Genomic DNA, 17,858 nt, shown 5'->3' on the forward strand with positions numbered 1-17,858 from the left:
GCCAGCGACCCAAATGGAGTCCTCAACCCGGGTCTGTGTCTCTGGAGCCGTCATGCCACGGGGAAAGCTGCTCGGCGCGTGCAGCAGCGAAGGCAGCTGGATCGCTCCAGCCGTGATTGTGGGAACCGCCAACGCCATTAGGAAGCTCAACAGCCCACTGGCCATTAGTGTCGGAATATCTACGCCAGAGTTACGTCCTCGCAGGGGGACGTGACAGATGGATGGATGAATGGAATTTATTTCGCCCGGAGGCACTGGGCCTATAGGGCCTTAGCACGCTAACTACATCCGGATCAAATCGTTTTGCCTTTAACTCGTACAAGCCCCCTACTAATTCCCTCTTTCTCGCTGCACCATTTACCTCTTGCCTTGGTTGTTGTTAGCAGATCAGCTTGGAGGCTACTTTCTCCAAGTGTTCAGCGTCCTATCTTCAGCAGCTAAAGCGGGACCTGCTGGTTAAGGCTCATGAAAGTTGGAGCAGCAGGCGCCGGCTTGTGGCCCGCTTGGCAGCTGTCACGAATTCACAATTGTCCTGCTGCACGGGCGGGGCGGGAGCTTTCCCGAATCAGGGATACCGCCGTGCTATATACCCGTGGCGCTGTGCGATCTAGCCACCCCCCACAAGCCAGCCGAGCATCAGCCTCTCCATCAGCAAGCAACGCATCATGTGTATCCTCGACCTCGGGATCAACAGAATCGAGGGCATCAATGATGCACTAATACGCTCGCGGCGGTGCCGTTCCAGGCTCGTATAGATCTTCTTCAACTTCCTGCAGCCGCAGTAACCCCAGCTTTGTAGTTCTGACTGCAGGAGTTGATGTGGCTGCCTCCGTCTCTGATGTAACTGCTACCACAATGCAGTCAGCTTCCTGAGTTTGCCGCTGAGCTTGTAGCTGCGGTTGTTGTTTGCGAGGGCGGCCGCGTGGCTTGCCCGCCGATGCTCCCTTCATTATGGAAGGAGCAGTTGACGGGGGCACAGCCGTAGCTGGTTCATTCTCGAGCTCATATTCGAACGCCGAAGGCAGCCGCTTGGTACCAGTGATTCCCTCACCCTTCTTCTTCGAAGCAGAGACCGAGGCGATGGCCCCAGCAGGTCTGCCTTTACCCTTGACCTTGACGGGCTCAACGGGAATATTTGGCACGACGTTGACGATCTGCTGCTCCTCTCCGTCGGTCACGGCCGATAACTCCACCAATGCTTGTGGATTTGCTTCAGCTCAACAGGGCCATCACCGGTAAGATGCTTATAGAGAGTGTGGCGGCAGGGAAGCCCATGGGTAGCCGGCAGCGGACATGTGCAAATATCGCCCTTCCCACCCGGCGCGTCTTTCGCGGGTAGCTTTGCCACTTCAGTAGCAAGCAAATGCAACGCGTAAGTTGAAATCTGGCCCCGGATGTAGCTGTAGATGACGCTATGACAGCGAGTAGGGACCTTGTTCGTGTTCCAGGAAGTGTTGTGGTCAAGGGCGCTGCGTTGGTTCTTCTAGAACAGCACGAGGCGCTCAAAGACGCCCTTGAGGTCACCCCTGGATGTGACCAGGTATTTCTTGATGGAAGAATGGGATGATTCAACTGCTGAAGTAGTAACGTAGCCCATGTGAGGCACCTGGTTGGTCCAGCAGATCACTAGTTTCTCCTTCTCGATGTCAGCGAAGATTAGCAAGCGCCCAAAAAGATCCTTACCTTCCAAGGTGTTAGCCACACATTCACGGCATATTTGACCGCTTCCTATGGATGTTTCCCGGCTAATCTGAAGCTGGCAAGCGATTGCTCGTACGCTTTGGGAGTACTGGCGGACAGGAGAGCGTTCCATTCCTTCAGGAATTCCTTGAACTTAGGGTGACGGTGGTATTCGCTGCCCTGCTTGATTGCTGCTGGAAAGAATCGTCGGGTCTTGGAAAGCACGTTCATGTTAACGTGCCAGCGGCAGAGGAGGTGTGGAATCGGGCGCCACGCATCGCTAGCTTCGAGGGCATTGAGCAGGGCTAGTTCACGATCTGTAACAATCAGACCAGGCAGGCGAATGTTGTGCTTCGTCAGGATCCTCAGCTGGGCATCCAGGGCGCCTTCGTAATGATCCTGCTTCTCCCCGCTCATGAACGTGATCGACCAGTTAAAAGTCTTGTTTTCCTGTGTAACGCCGCAGGCGTTAAACATTGGCATCCCGTGGCAATTGGTTTCGTAGATGGAATCCAGTAAAAGGAGGTCGGGATCCTGCTTGAAGAGCTCCAGGCCGCTCTTGGGAGCGATGGTAAGAGAGGTAATGCGATTTTGGTTGTCCCGGGTGTCGATGTACTCGTACTGGCTCTCAGCAGGTACAAGGAAGTCCTCGTACAAGGTTTGGAGTGGCGAACGGCCCCGGAGCTCCTGGCGGCGATGTTTTTGAAGAAGATTCCTTATGTCCTTGCCCATGACTCCAACCCAGGCAGCATCTATCGCAGCAAGAATCTGAGAAGGTCTACTGCCAGCGTTGGCCGTCTGGATGACCTCTTCCTGATGGACAGCCAAAACTCGGGTGCGGTTCAAAGCAAACGAAGTCGCTTCATTCCAGCCGTGATTGTGACTTGAGAACTCCCCTTCAGGCACCTCTAACAGCCACTTGCCATCAGGTAGCGGCTTGGCTGTCAGTCGGAACTTGCAGCCGGTCATCTGGGTGCTGGACTTCCTCCGCTTGCTCTCGTGAATTTCGGAGGAGCGTTGATCCTTGTACTTGCGAGCCTTGGCACATCTGAACTTGTATTTGAGTCCGTTTTTCCCATTCTTGACGATGCTATAGCCGTGTGCCTGTCCGTGAGTGCAGATATCTTGAAACAGGTCGTCTAGGCTCTCGTAAATCTTGACGGGTGGCGGCGGGCCGCACGGTCGAGGAATCGGTTCCGTGGAATGCTTTGTCATGGCAAAGGTACCTATTCTAGAAGTGCATCGAGAGGGTCAGTTTGAACCCCTAAGCATAAAAGAAATGGCAGCGTACCGGCGTGAGGGCATTGCATGAAGAGATCGGGTTGTCGATGTGACTGGGTCGTCGGCAATTTTGCTGCTGCTTCGGCGCTGCTGATCTCGAAGCGACTTTGCGGAAGTCACGCAACGGTATGGTAAGCTGGCCAGGTGACAGCGGCCCGAAATTTTGGTATTGGTGATTCACTCGGAGGTATGGAAAAACCATTATCCCGATTAGGTATAGCTGGGTGCTTGATAGTATTTCGTGGGTGCTTGGGAGCCCTTCCCTTGAGTAACGGGCTAAGTTGGGTTGTTACGGCCGGCTACTTGCTTCAGCGACACCAAATGTTTTTGGTATTAGCGGCCGTGGAACGGGAAAAGCGAGGCCCAACAAATCGCATGAGGAAACCAACGGCAGCGCTACGAAAGCAGTTGCCAAGATCTTGAGGAATGGTCATTGTTCAGGGGCTCAGGGGCTCAACAGCTTGTGATGTGTGACAAGTGCGCAGCCGCATCGGGAGGAGGAGTGCGTACCGACTGATATGCAAACAATGCTGTTATACGAATGTGAGCCAAGTGATTGCGTAAACAGGCGCTTGCAATTCTCGTGGTTGCCTAACACCAAGCCACGGCCTGCAAGACGAGTGCGGCTGATCGGCGACGTGTCGGCACGAGTATCCCTGACCCCAGGACCCCATTCAGCCTGGAACAAAGCCTTTCCGAATACCTAATTAAGGTACCCAACCTGTTCCGAGAACACCATCTCCCATATTCGTATCATCATCTCACCACACCACCCATCCGCAACCATCAAACCAAACCAACCCACCATAACCATGACCAACCCAACCACCACCCTCCCCGCCTCCGCCACAACACACCTCCTCCACGCCACCCTACAAGACCGCATCACCGGCTCACTGATCGGCTCCGCCCTCGGCGACGCCATCGGTCTCTACACAGAATTCATGACAGCCGCGACCGCCGCGACCGCCTACCCCACCGGCAAATTCACCCTCGGCGGCAGCGGCAACCACGCAGCACACACACCCCCAACACCCTTCAAACTCGACGCGCACCGCGCCCCCAAACTCCCCGGCGACTGGACCGACGACACCGACCACGCGCTGCTGGTGCTGCTGGCGTTTCTGCATACCGCGCGCACGGGCGGCACCCGGGCCCCTGGTGGTGGTGCCCCTGGTGGTGCTGACGGGAGGGAGTTGCATCCGCCGCCCCCGATGCCGACGCAGCAGGCCCTGGCGGCGCGGCTGCGCGTGTGGGTGAGCCAGGGCTTCCGGCCGCTGGATACCATGCCGCTGGGGCTGGGGCGGCTGGTGGGCACGGTGGTGGCGTCAGCGGGGTTTGACGCCGACCCGGAGCGCGTGGCGCGCGAGTACTGGGAGAAGACGGGGCGGCGCGTGGCGCCGAATGGGAGCCTGATGCGGACGCATCCGCTGGGGTTGGTGTGTCTGTTCCGGGAGGAGGAGGAGGCGTTTGAGGTGGCTGCGGCGCTGTCGCGGGTTACGCACTTTGATCCGCGCTGTGTGCTGGCGTGTGTGGCGGGAACGGGGTTGGTGAGGGCGCTGGCGAGGGGTGAGGTGGTGGTGGAGGGGGATGTGGATGCGGTGGTGAAGCGTGGGCTGGAGTGGTTCCAGGGTACGGGGGACGGGGGTGAATTGGATATCGAGGAATTGTGGAAGCATGTCGGACCTGAAAGTGGGTTAGAGAAGCTGAACTTGGATGAGCAGGCTGCGATCGGGTATGTGTACAAGACACTTGGTTCGGGGGTCGTGCTCTTGCGGATGGCGATTAGGAGGCTCGCGGCAAGCAAGAACGGCTTGTTGGACCGGACTTTCCTCTTTGAGCAGCTCATTACGGATCTCATCATGCGCGGTGGGGATGCCGACACAAACGCATGTTTTGCCGGGGCCTTGTTGGGCGCCTATCTTGGCTACTACGCATTGCCGGACCACTGGAAGCATGGTCTGAAGTATCAAGAGTGGCTCCTGGAAAAATCAGTTGCTTTATGCCAGGTTCTCGGGGTGGGGGATGGGGATTACGACGGCGCGGAGCACAAAGACACAGACCCTCTCGCGGGGAAACCTGCCATCAGTCAAGATGAGATGGAGGGCCGCTGGATGGTGTTGCAGCAAGCAACGTTCAGGAAGATGGAGGATGCAGCAAAGGGATCGTCATCAAAAGCATCAGGGTCGAGTTGGTCGTTTCTGTTCAAAAAGGAGAAGGGATCAGGGGGAACCGCACGTTAACGACGCTATATTTATTGCAGCGTCACGCATGATCCCCGTGTCCAAGATGATATATGGTAACCAAAGACTCACACCAGCCGGAATATTTAGCAACTCAGAATGCAATGATGGCAAGGTTCATTAACATACGAAACAAGGACAGCGCAGCAGCCGAAAGAAGATGCGATACCTGCGCTGACTCCAGTCCCTACCATTGGAACCCGTTCCCACACCATGGATTCCTTCCCAAAAGCTGGAGTACCCGAGCATCGGTGACCGTTCAAACAAGAATTGCACCAAAAAGAAATAGGGGCAGTGAAACTTGACTCTTAAAGGACCGAGAAGTGTAGGAGCTCAAAACCAATCAACCCTTCAGACACCGAAATGAACAAACGGAGCCCACAGATCAGGGCCACACCCCGTCTCCTTTCGTAGCATCATAACAGCATACCAAAGAGCCTCTGCAACGACCGCCTCTCCTCCGCGCTCCTTCGCCGTCTCCCTATTCAAGTACGCATAAAAGTGCTCGGTGACACGGCGGCAAGCGTCGTCCTCGGCCCGCCACAGCGTGCCGACGACGTGGGCAAACCCGGCTGCCTGGAAGCCCGCGGCCAGATGCAGTCCTTCGTCAGCGAGCCACATAGCCCGCGTCTCAGCTGTCGAGCATGCGGACAGCACGGCGAGCCAAAAGCGTGACTCGTTCCCCGCCTCGAACGCGGCGATAGACACATCCTTCAACGTCAGCTTGTCCTCGACCGCTATGCGCTCTGGCTTATTCTTCTTGCCAGTTGTGGTGGCAGTGGTGGATATTCCATTCTTTTGCAGCATCAGCCGGCTGTTTGACGGGTACACGGGGTCCGAGAAGCCGTGGCATGCGAAGTGCACAATGGTTGAGTCCACGAATTTGTCGAGCACCTGGGCGGCGGTGGGGTGTTCGAGCTCCTCAATGAGATAGCGGTCTCTGCATGCCTCTCGTAATGCCTTACTCTCGGCATTAACGCCGGGTAGGTCCCTCTGACCAGGAGTGGTCGGCATCGTCACGAGCAGGATTGACTCTGGCGTACAGGCACTCCCAGCAGTTGCTATACATGGTGCTTGTGTAGGAAGCGCTAGCCCTGCCCTTGTTGTCTCATCTTCGACAGGTCCGTTCCTGGCATCTAAACCTGACTCGTTTGTGCCGCCGCGCACGGTAACATTCCTTTCTATCGACGAAGCAAGCACCTTGTCATCGCGACCGCCATGTGGGCACCTCGACAGACGCAATGCACGAGACCGTGAGTATGCAAGAGCTTTGAGGGTTGGGGTGTAGGATGACACGATGCTCAGTGCGTTGTTGGCTGAGCCCTCGTCGAAATCGAGACCAGCGGCGTGGAAGGGGAGAGAGCTGGCGCCACCACAGCCAATCCACCAAATGCGCGGGGGTGCCCTTTCAGGCTGGTCGGCCGCAACATGAAGGCATCCCATCTCTTTGAGCTTTTCAAGCACAGGACTCACGCAGTTGTTCCAGAGACTCGAAAACCTCTCCATGCCGGGATCAATTTGCGGGGAATCTGCGTCCACGATGTCTCGGTCGGTCGGAGCGTCCTGTCCGGGATCCCGATGGTCTCCTTGAGGACGATGAGTTGCGTTGTCGTGGCGTGGATCTTGCAGTTCCATTGCCGTCACGGCTTTGGAGGTGATGAGAATGGCATGTCGGCCGATGTCTGTCATGTTTACCATCACGATCGGGCCGGTGCTTGCGAGTGCCTTCCAGTCGTCCGGCACAAGTGGCATCCGGAATCTCTCGTGGCCTTCCAATCCCCGTATCTCCTCAATACAGACATTAAGGTCCTGAGCGGCCTGCCTCTGTTCCCTACCCAGCGCAGCGGCAATCACGTCCCGCATTCCGCTGGCCACCTGTACGTGCTCTTGGATGGTCTCGTCCCACCTTTCTGCAAGATGTACGGGGAGTGCCGAGTTACGATAGGATTCAACCTGATCGGCAGACCCTCTTCTGACGAGAGACTCATAACGACGGACAAGGTCTGGGTGACTTTCCCTCAGCGCTGACAGGTCCGCCGCGTCATCCATGGTGTAGCCGAGGATGACGCCCCGGCCCAACTCGAGCCACTCTACGGCCTTTTCAACGTCCTTAGCTAAGAGACTCAGCGAAGCCGCCTCCGAGGCAAAGCCCGGGATTCGCATCATGGCACGCTGCTGGTCTTCTTTGCATGTGTAGCGAAGGCACACGAGAGGGAGAAGCTTCATTGCCTCGTCGGCCAGCGCCTTGGCTTCGGAAATTTTCCCTTGAACGACGAGAATCTCAATGGCGCGTTGAGCGCAGCCAATTCTATCGCTAGGAGTGCCAAGTTCGTTGGACGCGGCTGATTTAAACATCGCCACGGCTTTCTTTCGGTCGCTGTCTTGCTTGTCTTTGTCGTTTGTAGCATCGGACCGCTTCATCAACGCTGCAGCCAGGTGCCCGAGGTGACGAACCTTGACGCTTGAGCTGTCAGGGACCCGAGCTTCTGCCGTTTCAAGATACTTGATCGCTTCGCCTAGGGTTGCTTCCGATCCATCTGTCTTGTAACGGGCCAGCAGTCTCCCTCCGAGGCTGGCCTCGGCATCTGGGCGCATCGGATTGATTTCCAGAATGAGGCTGACTGCCTTCCTTGCCGCCTCTATAGCCAGCACGAGGTGTGATATATCCTCCGTTTCTCTGTATTGGCAGTGATGCAGCCACCCCAGGTTGATCCAAACGAGCCCCCGGGCCGGGTCTTGTTTCGATGTGTGTTTCTCGATCTCCTTGGCAATTTCCAGTGCCTCCTCGCGGATGGAGGAGTCGGGAATTGCCACATACCTAGCACACGCAGCTGAGAGTTGGATGCTGAGAGCCGACAAGCGGGCGGCAACCCCAACTGGCGCCAGAGCGACAGCTATCTTCGCCTGCCGTCCCGCCTCCTCGGCGTCAGACAACTGTCCTTCTCGCGCGTTACGTACCAGATAGAATTCTGCAAGCGTACTATGAATGGCGACTCGAGAAACAGTGTCTTCACCGGCCAGCTCGGAGGCTTCCAACCCCGCCTTGAGAGCGTCATTTATGTCTCTGTGATTCCCGTCTCTTGTATAGCGGCTCCCAAGTGCAACGCAGCGGCTTAAGAGACACTCGATGCGGATGGGGATTAGTTGCGGCTCCAGCTCCACTGCCTGGGTTGCGGTGTGGACCGCGCTTTCGAGATCGGAGGACTGATGGGAATGCTCATATTTGCTGTGGTGATAGCCGCTGAGCATGCTCAGGGCTTGGGCGAGAGTGTCCTTGTCGCCACTGCACGCATCGCAAACCGCTGTCCCCTCTGTAATGGCCTTATCGATGAGGGGCAGATCCCAGGCCATCTCAAAGCGTCTTTTATGAATCTCAGCAAGCCTACTTCGGAGTGACGCTTGTCGAGTAAGATCGTTCGTTAAACTTAGCGCCTCTTGACACAAGTGGAGCGCTTCGTATAGGTCCCGCGGTTCTTTCTTCTCTGCATAGCGATGCTCCAGGGCGGTCGAGACTTGCTCCAGTGCTTCTGTTCTGAGGGCCTGCCAATCTTCGTCTTTGGGTCCGGTTGTTATCAGGACAAGCTGCCTTGAAATGGCCAGACTCTGGTCGAGGTACCTTCCATCTTGCCCCGTGGTTTTGTACAACCTGATCAACATTTCCGGAAGCCGGTACAAGAGTACGGCGCGGTATGCGGTGTTGTTTGTCGCTAGACTCAAGCCTGCGTTACAGCATGCGACGGCGAGCTTGACGTGTCCAGCTGAAGCATGGGGGAACCCCTCGTCCTTGGACATTTCAAACAACCTATATCCCATCCCATACAGCAAGGACAAACACACATGCGGCTTCTGCCGACTTCGTTGAGTTTGTGCTACTGTCGCGTCCACAAATTGCTGTGCTTTTTGCTGCAAATACTCGTCGGGGATATCCCAAATGTCGCGTCCAGGCCGGCTGCATATTTTCTCCATTTCGGCCGCAAAATCCACGGCATATTTATCGATTATCTCCATCAGACCAAGTTTCCCAGCGCCGCCCTATGGTTCAGGACGGGGAGCCGCGATGACCAGGGCCGGTGATTGTGTGTTGGTGGTCACCACCTTGGCGGAGTTTGAGAACTACCCGTAGGTAATGTAACTCGATAGGCACCTCGGCATGTGCAGGTAACGAAGAAAAGTCCGGGAGGGAAGCACCATGCAGAGACGACTCGGAAAGGGCGGAGTTGGAGATAGGCAGATTTGCACCACCGGTGCTGAACGATTACAGCGGGCTCAAAATCTATGAAGAAGACAGACAGCCAGCCTCGTGAGGGGTTTTGTTCGAATGCGGCCTCTAGGCCGTTAGTTGCATTCTAGGACAGAAAAAGGCAAACACCTCAGGGACAAATTGGAGCTCCGGCGGGCGAGAGGACTCGGCCGCCCCTCTGCAGCTGGTTCATGCATTTGCTCATTCTTGTACACCCACACAAAATCGCCCGGCTTTGGGGAGGGAAGTGAAGCCATCGACCAATAATCAGCAGTAAATCTGATATCAATCCTGCACAGCACCCACATGACTATCAAACGCGAGCAGATATTGGGCCGGATACGAACGTTTTGAGACGTCGAATATACGACCACTGAACGGCCGCGGCCCCCCGTCTCCATGTGCGTTGAAGGGGAGATCAGCCACAGTAATCCGTACCCTCTAGCTTTTTCTGCTCGGGCTTATTTTTGGTCCCCTGGAGCTCCACTGCTAAGGTACACTGTGAGCACCGCCGAGTATCTGTGCAGTGTAAACTTTAGCTCTGTACGCTATCTTTCACTTGGGTCTAATGTTCTAATTACGTCCCACGGACCGTGCGATCGAGCTGCAGAGAGGTGAGATACTCACGTTGCTCCAGCAACAAACAGTTCAAGCATCTTCGACTTGGCCATGCTGCCGAAAACGGCCTGAATGAGCACATTGCTGGCAATGATAATCGCAATCCGAGCTGCCGTGCCGCCGACTGAATTGCACGCTACGATGGGCACAGTGAGGAGTGAAGTTGTTAGGAGCACGAAGACCATACGGGCAAGCCGCCGAATGAGGGACCCTGAGTAGATATGCACATGCGGGTCGACGGATACATCGAAGCCCGGTCGCTGCCACGGTGTCATGAGCTGCACACAGAGATTTGACGGGGATAGTAGACAAGCAGAGATGATAAGCAGATGCCTCAAAACTCACCTGGCGGAACCCCTTGTAGAAGTGGAGAAGGCCGTCCTCGACCCAGGACTCCAGCTTGACAAAGATATCATCACTTGTGGGGCAAATCTCGATCAGGTCGTCGAGATGATGGAGGAAGGCTGTTTCTTCTCTAGTAATGCATCTGTTACCGTTGACCCAGTTCTGCAGACTTGCCACTGCCCGAGGGGATGCTGAGTTATAGGCCATGGCGCGAGCGGTCTTTTCCAACAAAGCATCTAAGGGTGTTATCAGCTTGATTTCAAGGTAGAATGACAACAGTGCGTCCACGCCAGCGGGGTCCGTCTTCAAATTGCATACCGTAACTCATCATCAGGCGCTCCGTGTCTTCAAGAAGCGTAATTCGCTCAGCGTTTGAGTCCGATCGACTTCTCGCGAGACAAATGTTCCATTTCTCGGCCTCGTCAATCTCCCTGAGCCGGGCATCTTTTACTGCGAGCTGATCTTGCTTCAGGAGGAGGAGACGCATCCGGAGTCTGTGGAATCTCCGGAAGACGGCAAAAGAGTGGTGCGAGGCAACGAGTGCGGACCAACGGGGGTAGCCGGGACGGAAAGATTCGACTTTCATACGCATGGTCTGAGTATCACCTCGAAATACACTATGCGCAGAGACAAACACGTACTGGTACTCTGGTTCGTACGTGACAACTCCCTCTCTGGGCCAAGCCAAGCAAATGCGAGCTTTATCCAGCGATGGATTCCAAGGTCCCAGCATGGTGTGGGTTTAGGCGTTTCGGGCGCCATTTCGATGTCTGGGTTCATCTGGTTGCAGCCGTAGGTAAACCAATAGTAATGCCCTTGTTTACAAGACTTGACGTGGTGAGCGTTGCCTGCTTGAAAAAGAGCCCCTGACGTGTTAGATCCGGAAGTGTGGCTGGCAAGTTCCAAAGCGATGCCGTATCTCTTCCACACCATGTCCATGCTGCAGGTCTTATCAGTATTGGGTTGCATTTCACGACCATGACATGGCGTGGTTCGCCTCCCAATCAACCTAGGCGCAGCGAGGCAGCATCTCCTGGCCAGTTGTCAACCTTCCCGTCCTTGGTGCAGAGAGCGGGGTAGCACCCAATGAAAATATGTATAACAAGGCCTTTGAGTGCGAGGTGGTGTTGAGTATGCCCGGAATTGACACCAAGCTCACTCCCGAGCAACAAAACCAGACCGGCCGGAATCCTAGGCAGCAGAACGTGAATTGAAAACGTGAACTGCAAGAGCCGTGCGAAAGACGCAGTTGTTTCGGCCCCTCAAAGTTACCATGGACCCGTATGATGGGTATGCTATTGACAGGCTTGGATCTCGACCCCATGATGCACTCGCTAACTGCAAGAAATATACTCCTGGCAGACGGCGGAGCCCCGATTTTATTTTCTTTGGAGATGAGGGAAAGAAACCGATCATCACAGAATACGCCAGGGTACGGAGAATTTATTCCACGTGAAATTCGGTCCTCCTGTAAACATGGATGGCTAACAGGCAGGTTCCAGGGAAGCAAATTCCATTCGGGGGACAAGGTTTACCTCCTTTCAGAAGATGGCAGATTCCGTACTGGGGGCCCCTACTACATAGGCGATATGGGCTCGAACTCATCGCTTACCATGTACACGCTCATCTCGGAGGATGGGGGAAAGGTTTTGGACGGTGCTGAGGTTAAAGAGGAGCGCCTGGAGGAATACAAGGGCTAGCCGTCCAAACGCAAGGGTGAGGGTAAAACGGAATCTCGCTAGGTACCGTCAAACAGATATGTGAAATCAACGATACATGCAGGTAGCTACCTCAGTACATGTATGCACTGTGGGCATGCTCGATCAAGAGTGAGGCTTGCTAGCGCTTCCTGTCCGCGGACATCTGCCAGTCAGACACGAGTCCAGGAAACGCGACGGTGACACAAGCCCCCATACCGCCGTCGCAGATGCCATATGGGCATAAATGATTGGTGGTCCATGGGGTCTTCAACATCCCTGCTTACCCGTAGGTACTATGAGGTTGCGTGAGGCAACTGCCTGCGTAATCACAAATAATCGCTCGGTCGCATGGGTAGGCCACTCTGCCATTTCTGTATCATACCTTCTTTTGACCAAGCCAAGGCCGACTTGACACTCTGTGGTGGCACATTGTTGGAGTTCAATCTACTTACCTCTGTGCTTTCATGCCCTGGCGCTCATATCGAATCCCTTAATCACCATGAATCAAGACGATGAACGCCCAAACAATTACGCCATTCTGATTGGCGTCAATGACGATGGGATGCAAGCTTGTGTGCATGACGTTAACATCATGCGAGAAGTTCTTCGTGAACTGCCACTTTCCATCGATTTACGGATTCTGGAAAACAGCTATCCAAAAGCTGTGTCGCTACTTGAGCCGCCGCCGGTGCGGCCTACCCCAGATAACGTCAAGAAAACGCTAGAAAATGTCACGGAAAACGCTATGCCGGGTGGGTTTGTGTACATCCACTTCTCCGGGCACGGCAAAGAGGTTGTCCTAAACGGGACCCCCGGCGGCGACGTCGAGTTAGCTCTTCTCCAAGAGACAAGCGATGAACTGGCCATGCTGAGTGGGAAGGATGTAGCACTTCTGAGCAAGGCGATGGTGGACAAGGGCTTGACCGTTCTACTTGTCTTGGACTGCTGCTTCTCGGGTGCAACCTTGCGCGGCGCCGCCGGCAATAATGCCAATATCGACGACCGATGCAATGAACGGCATTGTCAGGCACCGCTTGGCTACCGTGACGCTACGATGCTGCCGAACTGGATGGTAAACCCAGCCGGGTTTACCATCCTCGCCGCCTGTGGGCCGCACGAGTCAGCTGCAACTTTAGGCCTACCTTCGAAGCAAGCAACCTACAGCGCATTCACGTACTCCCTCTACGAGTCACTTATTGGTGTTAACGCAACGTCAAAAACACTCTCCGAGATTTACGCGAACCTTTGTCTCAGGTTCAAGCGCATGCGCCAGTTGGCCACACAAACCCCGATGTTGTACGGAAACGGCAATATACGCTTCTTTGGCCGGCCAGTGGAGGCAAATGGTGCGACTCCAAGGGCTGCGGCATACTGGCCGTCTGGCGACGATGGCAAAATATCGTTGCAAGTTGGCGAGGTTCACGGGTGCTGTGTCAACGATGAATTCGTCCTAACACCTTACTATGACAGCGTTGCTGCTCGTGAGACTTCAGCACGCGCCGTCACCGTCGGCCCCCTATCTTCGGAGCTGGCAGTTTCCGGCGCCCTAGGCACGAGAGGTAACGAAACCCGATGGACAGTGACGTCAACTACGCGCTTGGCCCTCCAACGCTTCCTTGTTCAAGTCTCCGAGGAGTGTCCCAAGCTGGATGAATGGCGCGATGCCATTAGGAAACAAACGTACCTGAACATCTGGATCGCAAAAGATGGCAATGAATCTGTTGCATTTTTTATTGAGCCGAACACCGAGGGAGGGATCAACATCCTCGACAGTACTAAGAAGCCCGTCCCACGGCTCCCCGTCATGAATGCCCAAGACGTGGAGGGTAATCTGCGCATGGTCGAGCATTTGGTCCGATTCAAGCATGTGGAGGAGCTCACAAACACCTCGGGTTTTGCGTTCCCAAAATATCATGTAGAACTCTGCAGAGGTTCAGACTCGTTCCCCCCAGGATCCCGAAGTCGAAACGCTACACGAAAACCAAGTTGTTATCAGAATCAAGAACTACAGCGACTCGACGTTGTACGCCCAACTCCTCGATCTTGGTCCTCGCTGGCAGGTGCAGCACATTGCGTCCGGCGTTGGCGATGCGATCCCACCCGTCAGATACGGGGGCGGGCTGAAGGAGAGAACAGTCACGATGACGCTCCCAGCCAACTATAGCGCAGGGGTGGACCCATATTATGACATTTTGAAAGTCTTCCTCTCAACCTCTCCAATTGATCTCTCGTTATGGGAGCTACCGGACATTGGGGGAGCAAGGGTGCCAGCGGACTTGAAGCTTGAGAGCCACAGGACCGACCTCCGGGCGGAAAACTGGGCTGCGATGAACTTCTACATCAGAACTGTTCGATCAACTACGAGCGGAAATCAGGTTACTTGTTAGAACCAGAGGCACGGGGGACTCTGGGGATGAATTGATTTCTTCCAGGGTAGAATGGAAAGTCAACAACCCACGCGGAAGAATGATCGGATGGAGGAATGGCCACTTGTTAATTCGTTACGATGCATGATTTACGCGACATCTCAGGGATCATAAATTTTTGATGCGAACAAAAAACGCATTGTTTGGAGCATCTTTGTGTGAAGTGGAGTGGCAACTTGCGTTGAGGACTGATAAACTGCTATGGATCCGCCCGCCAACCTATTGATATGTAACTAAGTAACTAGTTTAGCATTATTTAGATACAAATCCCCTACCCGCGTGAAGTAGGTGTATTGACTTTATCTACCTGACTTCCCATGAGCTGAATGTCAAGGTGCCTGGATGGCAAACTGCTTCTTTGTCGATACAAAAGTAGAAATCTGAACGCCCAAGCTAGGCTACCTCTGTACCCGGCGAGCCTGTGCGTGTGCCTGGAGGAACTCCAGGTTCCTTAGGTCGAAAATGCCATGGCCTGCTCTAAGCACGGGCCAGTTTTTTCTCCATAAAAAAAACCCAAAAAAGGTGTCATTCTAACCTGCACTCTTGGAGACAGAAACCTATTGCCCACCCATCGACCTGTACCTCAACAGGAGGCTCCTTGCCTTCGAGGATCGGGTTAGGATATCAGAGGAGGCGAGGCTAATCCGCCAGACCCCTGCCACAATCGCTGCGATCCTGCGGCGGAGGCGCAGAAGGGGGAGGGGAAGACCTCGGCGGGAGATAGACGATATAGCAACGGCACCAGCGGAAAAAGGCTCAGGAGAATGGAAGAAGAGGTGGGCACAGGAGTGGGCCCCCCTCGAGTCGAGGCCGGAAAAGGAGGAGCTAGAGCCAGGGTCAACCGGCCCAGTACCAAACCACAAGAAACAGCTCGAGAGGTGGATGGAGGAGGCAATGAGAAGGGAGTGGATTGGAAGATGGGAGAGTGAGGTAGCTAGGGTGGTCGCTAGGAACCCGGGGCGGGCCCTCGAACCGGCCGATGCGACCGCGCGGTTCGACGCCTCTATCATGAACCGACACCGGTCGAGGGACCCAGCCTGGGAGCTATCGAAGGCGAAGAGTACTCTCCTAGTGCAAGCGAGGACCGGGAAGATTGGGCTTCGAGGGTTCCTCTTTACTAGGAGGGTCCCCGAGGTAGTAACGCCGGTATGCCGCTGCGGTATGGCGCGCGAGACATTCGAACACCTCGTACTCGAATGCAACGGAGCCGCAGATAAACCTCATCCCTGGCCAGACGACGGCGCAGAGCTACTGGAGTGGCTAGATGACGTGGAGAAGGCTGCCATAGTGGTGGGGTGGGTGCTTGGGCTGGGGAGGCTGAACGAGTTCCGGCTGGCGGTAGAGCTGGAAAATGAGAACAACGAAGAGGCCCGCGGCGGGGCCGAAGCGGAGTAGCAGAAGGGCATCGATGGAACAGAGGTTACGACTCATTTTATCTATTTCGTTACTTTGACCTCGGAAGGTGGGTGAGCCCTTTCGAGGAGATGGATCCACGGGGTAGCGGCAAGGCCGCAGCGGAGGTGCGGAGGTTTTCATCCAGCTTAGGCATGGTTTTTCCTACCGAGTTAATCGCTGAGGGACCGCATGTACTTAGTACCTAGCGTGATAAGAGAAATAATAATAATAATAATAATAACCTGCACTGTCGACTTCTTCTCACTGTAGAATTTTGGTTTTTTTCTCCTTTTCGACTTCTCTCGATAGCATCTCGAATTCTGGCGTCATCTGCATTTTGCTTCCTCTAATTGGCATTTCGCAGTTGGTCTTGGCGGTGGAGGTGCACGGACCGTTGTTGCTTTGTTCTGGCCCAATCAAATCGCTGGAAAAAAGCCGCTTACCCGCACTTTGGCATCAGGGCCCCTGTGACTCGCTGCTTCGCTTGTGCCTTTGCGTGCCTCCGTCGCGCAATCCTCGACAATCACGAACCAAGAAATCGGATTTCTGTTAAAAAGTGGCGAAAATGAGGTGTTCAGGGTCGACACCTATTATGGGTTGACTATTACTACTAGAGCGACGCAACCGCTTCTTCGTCAGCTGCTTCAATGGCCTGCACTGATTCGGCCATGGCGTCCCATTCCTGGAACCACGACTACAGAGAACAACGTCAACATTGCCAAGATTGCCTGGCTCAGCAGGAAGGATACAAGCAAGGCCTACGGCTCGATGGTCGTCTCCGTGACGAAGGGTAGCGAAGCAAATTGCTTCTTTGACGCACAAAATACACGGAACCTATCAGCTCTGTGAGATTACGCCACAGAGGTTAATCTTTACGGGATCTGATTACTGAAGCCCCTAGATGACGATATAGCTTACTGGAGACTCAAGAATGCGGCGTCATACATCGGCGATGAGGTCAAACCGGTGCTAGAGGCCACCTTTTTTACACCGCGGTGCTCCATTTCCCAATCCAAGGAACTCGATACGTTCTTTCCATCCCGGTTTTCTGACCTAAACTACAATCATCTCCTGATACTGTTTATAATTCCATTGCAGTCAAGATGGCTTCTTCTTCCGCCTTTAACAATTACATCGTTGACTCCGCTATGGGGCCTACCTGCAGCCGGCAAGTTCCTCCAGGCTCCTTTGGCGTGCCCGCGCGCAGCGGGCACGGTCACTCCTGTCTGACTCGTCCAGATTTTAACCGCCAACTTAACCGCACCCATTCGATTCGTCCGAACTCACACCATCGAATAATAACCAAATACTTGTACCACAGTCTCCAACAAGGTCCGCTGGCTCAATGGCAGAGCGTCTGACTACGACTCCAAGTTCTGGGACATCCCAGGAGACGATCAAGTAATCAGGAGGTTCCAGGTTCGACCCCTGGGTGGATCGAGAGAACTGGCCACAGGGCCGCAATTTACCTTTTGCAGGGCGTTTCTTTTTGTTCCATGCTTTCTCTACTTTTAAATCCGCCTAGCTGCCTCCGAAAAGCTTTCAAGTAATCACGGGATTCCAAGTTCGACCTAAAAGCGTCGTCGAGGTCCCCTTATTAACTTTGCCCCTTTTTTGACCCCCCTCCCCCGCCCACCGTTTCAACATGATACATGCGTTACATATGGCGCTCAAATTGCGCCCTACAACGCCCTGGGCTCTTTTAAAAGCAATGAAACATCGCCGAGAAATGGGCAATACCTAAAAATTTACGGATGTGGTAATTTACGTCAAACGCGAAAGTTGGGCAGTCCACCGCCAAGGCAACGATTATCCGCTCAAGTTTACCATCATCGAAAACATTGCGAAGTTTTGACCTTGTCTAGCTGGTCATTGCTTTTTACCCAGAGAGAAATATGCTTGTGTTATCTGAGTCTCCTTCAGAGCCAGG

General features: G+C 54.5%; 7 protein-coding genes and 1 non-coding gene across 8 annotated transcripts; 5 read left to right on the top strand and 3 right to left on the bottom strand.

The window, feature by feature from the left end:
• Positions 1-716: 716 nt before the first annotated feature.
• CHGG_00311 (uncharacterized protein) lies at positions 717-2,985 on the bottom strand (the record flags this gene model as incomplete). The annotated part of the gene is made up of 4 exons (XM_001219531.1): positions 717-1,165; positions 1,234-1,469; positions 1,778-2,911; positions 2,972-2,985. 4 exons carry the CDS (start codon positions 2,983-2,985, stop codon positions 717-719), a joined length of 1,833 nt encoding a protein of 610 aa, XP_001219532.1.
• Positions 2,986-3,773: 788 nt separating this feature from the next.
• Positions 3,774-5,204, top strand: CHGG_00312 (uncharacterized protein; the record flags this gene model as incomplete). Its single annotated transcript, XM_001219532.1, has 1 exon — positions 3,774-5,204. One exon carries the CDS (start codon positions 3,774-3,776, stop codon positions 5,202-5,204), a length of 1,431 nt encoding a protein of 476 aa, XP_001219533.1.
• Positions 5,205-5,555: 351 nt separating this feature from the next.
• Positions 5,556-8,996, bottom strand: CHGG_00313 (uncharacterized protein; the record flags this gene model as incomplete). Its single annotated transcript, XM_001219533.1, has 1 exon — positions 5,556-8,996. One exon carries the CDS (start codon positions 8,994-8,996, stop codon positions 5,556-5,558), a length of 3,441 nt encoding a protein of 1,146 aa, XP_001219534.1.
• Positions 8,997-10,067: 1,071 nt separating this feature from the next.
• Positions 10,068-10,999, bottom strand: CHGG_00314 (uncharacterized protein; the record flags this gene model as incomplete). Its single annotated transcript, XM_001219534.1, has 3 exons — positions 10,068-10,340; positions 10,408-10,643; positions 10,726-10,999. 3 exons carry the CDS (start codon positions 10,997-10,999, stop codon positions 10,068-10,070), a joined length of 783 nt encoding a protein of 260 aa, XP_001219535.1.
• Positions 11,000-11,680: 681 nt separating this feature from the next.
• CHGG_00315 (uncharacterized protein) lies at positions 11,681-12,107 on the top strand (the record flags this gene model as incomplete). The annotated part of the gene is made up of 3 exons (XM_001219535.1): positions 11,681-11,697; positions 11,770-11,839; positions 11,910-12,107. The coding sequence occupies 3 exons, from the start codon at positions 11,681-11,683 to the stop codon at positions 12,105-12,107; spliced, it is 285 nt and encodes a 94-aa protein (XP_001219536.1).
• Positions 12,108-12,606: 499 nt separating this feature from the next.
• CHGG_00316 (uncharacterized protein) lies at positions 12,607-15,928 on the top strand (the record flags this gene model as incomplete). The annotated part of the gene is made up of 4 exons (XM_001219536.1): positions 12,607-13,974; positions 14,027-14,482; positions 14,794-14,817; positions 15,083-15,928. The coding sequence occupies 4 exons, from the start codon at positions 12,607-12,609 to the stop codon at positions 15,926-15,928; spliced, it is 2,694 nt and encodes an 897-aa protein (XP_001219537.1).
• Positions 15,929-17,031: 1,103 nt separating this feature from the next.
• On the top strand, positions 17,032-17,443 carry CHGG_00317 (uncharacterized protein; the record flags this gene model as incomplete). The annotated part of the gene is made up of 2 exons (XM_001219537.1): positions 17,032-17,143; positions 17,250-17,443. 2 exons carry the CDS (start codon positions 17,032-17,034, stop codon positions 17,441-17,443), a joined length of 306 nt encoding a protein of 101 aa, XP_001219538.1.
• On the top strand, positions 17,260-17,368 carry CHGG_11130. Its single transcript has one exon. It is a non-coding gene; the product is annotated as a tRNA-Arg (tRNA).
• Positions 17,444-17,858: the final 415 nt, after the last annotated feature.

The sequence above is a fragment of the Chaetomium globosum genome, genomic scaffold, assembly GCF_000143365.1.
Source record: "Chaetomium globosum CBS 148.51 scaffold_1 genomic scaffold, whole genome shotgun sequence".
NCBI classification, from domain to species: Eukaryota; Fungi; Ascomycota; class Sordariomycetes; order Sordariales; family Chaetomiaceae; genus Chaetomium; species Chaetomium globosum.